Source organism: Meleagris gallopavo, chromosome Z, assembly GCF_000146605.3.
Source record: "Meleagris gallopavo isolate NT-WF06-2002-E0010 breed Aviagen turkey brand Nicholas breeding stock chromosome Z, Turkey_5.1, whole genome shotgun sequence".
Taxonomy (NCBI): Eukaryota; Metazoa; Chordata; class Aves; order Galliformes; family Phasianidae; genus Meleagris; species Meleagris gallopavo.
The window spans coordinates 31,556,004-31,558,437 of record NC_015041.2 but is presented as its reverse complement, the minus strand read 5'-3'; the positions used below and the strand labels follow the sequence as shown (position 1 = coordinate 31,558,437).

The 2,434-nt window shown below is 41.8% G+C and overlaps 1 protein-coding gene across 1 annotated transcript in view; it reads right to left on the bottom strand.

Moving 5' to 3' along the window:
• The window catches only part of FXN (frataxin), a gene marked incomplete at its 5' end in the record, with an annotated part of 8,912 nt that extends 6,874 nt beyond the window's left edge, over window positions 1-2,038 (bottom strand). The window contains 2 exons of the mRNA XM_010725717.3: window positions 209-329; window positions 1,932-2,038. Coding sequence (XP_010724019.2) covers window positions 209-329; window positions 1,932-2,038 — 228 coding nt within the window. The remainder of the gene's footprint in view (window positions 1-208; window positions 330-1,931) is intronic.
• Between the last annotated feature and the right edge of the window lie 396 nt (window positions 2,039-2,434).

Genomic DNA, 2,434 nt, shown 5'->3' with positions numbered 1-2,434 from the left:
TACAGAATAAACTTTCTTTAAATCCTCAAATTATATGGACCACAAGCTACTTCTTAGCAAAAGGCGTATTTTTAGCAGTAAAGCGGTGAATAAATAAATAAGACATTTTAACTGCTGGTACTAAGGTGACTAATGCAAAATTCTCTTCCAAAGGAAAAAAAAAAGTACTACTGGAATTAGAATGGTTAACAAAATCTTTAAAACATACCCCTAAAGAGACATCATAATCTTCTGGGGTAAAAGGCTTATCTGTGAGGTCCTCAAAGAAATCTGCCAAGGAATCCAGTGTTTCTTCAGCCAGTTTTTCGTAAGTGGTTTCATCTAAAGAGCTACAAATAACACATAGTCGCATAGTCAGGAGAGAGGGAAAACATAGAAGGTGCTATTTTATTGTTGTGTTTATCACAGGGAAAATATCAATATTGTTTCACGGTTAGCATTTCCTCTAAGGACACAAATAGTCATCCTACTTATGGTAATGGAGATTACAATGCACCTTACATGTGGAGGTGGAGTTTTAATATTTTGGTAGTAGAGACCTCTAACTAAAGATTGTGTACTCAGTTTTATAGATATTATGGCCCCTGAGTATTAAGGAGACAGACCCAGACTACAAAATACAGCCTTCTTATGAAAATGCCGTGCAAGAAGCACTGTTTGAGGCTCCACAAATAGATTCCAACACCTCCTGTTGAGGCATATACACCATTTGACAATAAGGAACCAAATGCTGCTACAAGCAGAGCTTTAGAAACATCAGTGTCAAACGCAATCTCTACATGCAGCATTAGATTTCTCAACAGGGATCAGCAATGCAATCCAGGAGTGGGACATAATTTACAATGTGCACATGAACTAATCCTTTTACAATTACCTCCTTCAGAGAGTCTCAAAGCACCTTTATAGCCCATAATTAAGGTTTACAACACTTGTGAGACAGCTTCTGTTATCTTCTTTAAGCAAGTAAAAGAAGTGAGAACAAAGACTAAATAATTTTAATTAACTAAATGTAATCTAGTCACCTACCTCTGTAGCAGTCATTTTTAACTGAGTCTGTAGGTGGGTATCTCTAGCAACAGACAACTGGGTGAAACCATGTATTATGTAATGGGTGTGGCAAAACAGCTGTTACAATGAACAAACTAGGTGACTCAGTATCTTTCAACTGACTAGAATGTTCTGTTCTTTTTAAGTTTCTTGTAAGACAACTGCCAAAAAACGCTGCACACCACTTGAGTCATGGATGCCCCAGGAAAACCTGCAGATGTGGAGAACTGAGGGCCTTAGGATCAGGCGGGACTCGTGCACTGTTCCACGTGCCTAGCAGCATTCCCTGGGCCTTCAACTGCTGCACTGCATAAGAGGTCTCTCACAAAGCATCACATCATGCCCTGCCACCGCATGTCAGCAATTCCACGTTCCCCACTGTATGTTATTTCTCACCGGTGACAGGACAAGGGGAAATGGCCTCAAGTTGCACCAGAGTAAGTTTGGGCTGGACATCAGGAAACACTTCTTTACAGAAAGGGTTGTTAAGCACTGGAATAGGCTCTCCGTGGAAGTGGTTGAGTCACCATCCCTGGATGTGTTTAAAAACTGATGTGGTGCTTGCGGACATGATTTAACAGAGGGTTAGAATTTGGGTAGAAAGGTTAGGTTGTAGTTGGACTTGATGGCTGTTAAGGTCTTTTCCAGCCTGAGCAATTCTATGATTCTGTGAGAAATGGTGAGTTGCCCATGTTTAGGCACAAGTTATTTCCCATGTAGCTTCCCAAACTCACACCAAATGATCCTCCCTAGAAGTACACTTTTCCTGTTCATGGCCGTGTTGTTTGTTACATTAGTTTTGACAGCCCTACCAGCTGATTAAAGATGTACGTATTTTCATATGAATAGAAGTATTCCCAGAATATCCTCAGAACGAAATTTACCTTTTGTCATTCAGAGTTCCTGTACTTCTTAAATTCATGAAGTGAACAGTACTGCTCCTCACCTCTGAAGCATACTGCAATTGCTGCTGAAAATAAGTTAAAGGGCATTAAAGGATGGAATGTGAAGACCATGAAACCATACATTGGTCACACAAACCAAACAGCTCCTTGAAGGCTTTAAACATTAAACATTCATATTTTGTACTGCAGACAGGAATTACACAGAGGGAATCCCTCAGTGACCCAGGCAGACTAGGGCACTCCCATCTGTTAAAATCGAAGTCACACAATGGAGAACCAGGAAAGAGAAGAACTATTTCCTCTCGCTCTAACTCAGAATTACTCTGCACGGTTCAGTTCTCTCCAGCACGGAGCACAGCCCCACCCCGTGTCCTCGCAAGTCCTAACGCCGATCAAATACACACACCGACACCTCCGCGTTTTCGAAACTCCCGGGGTCAAAAGCCACGGGGCCACGCCCACCCGCAGGGTCGGGCCACGAG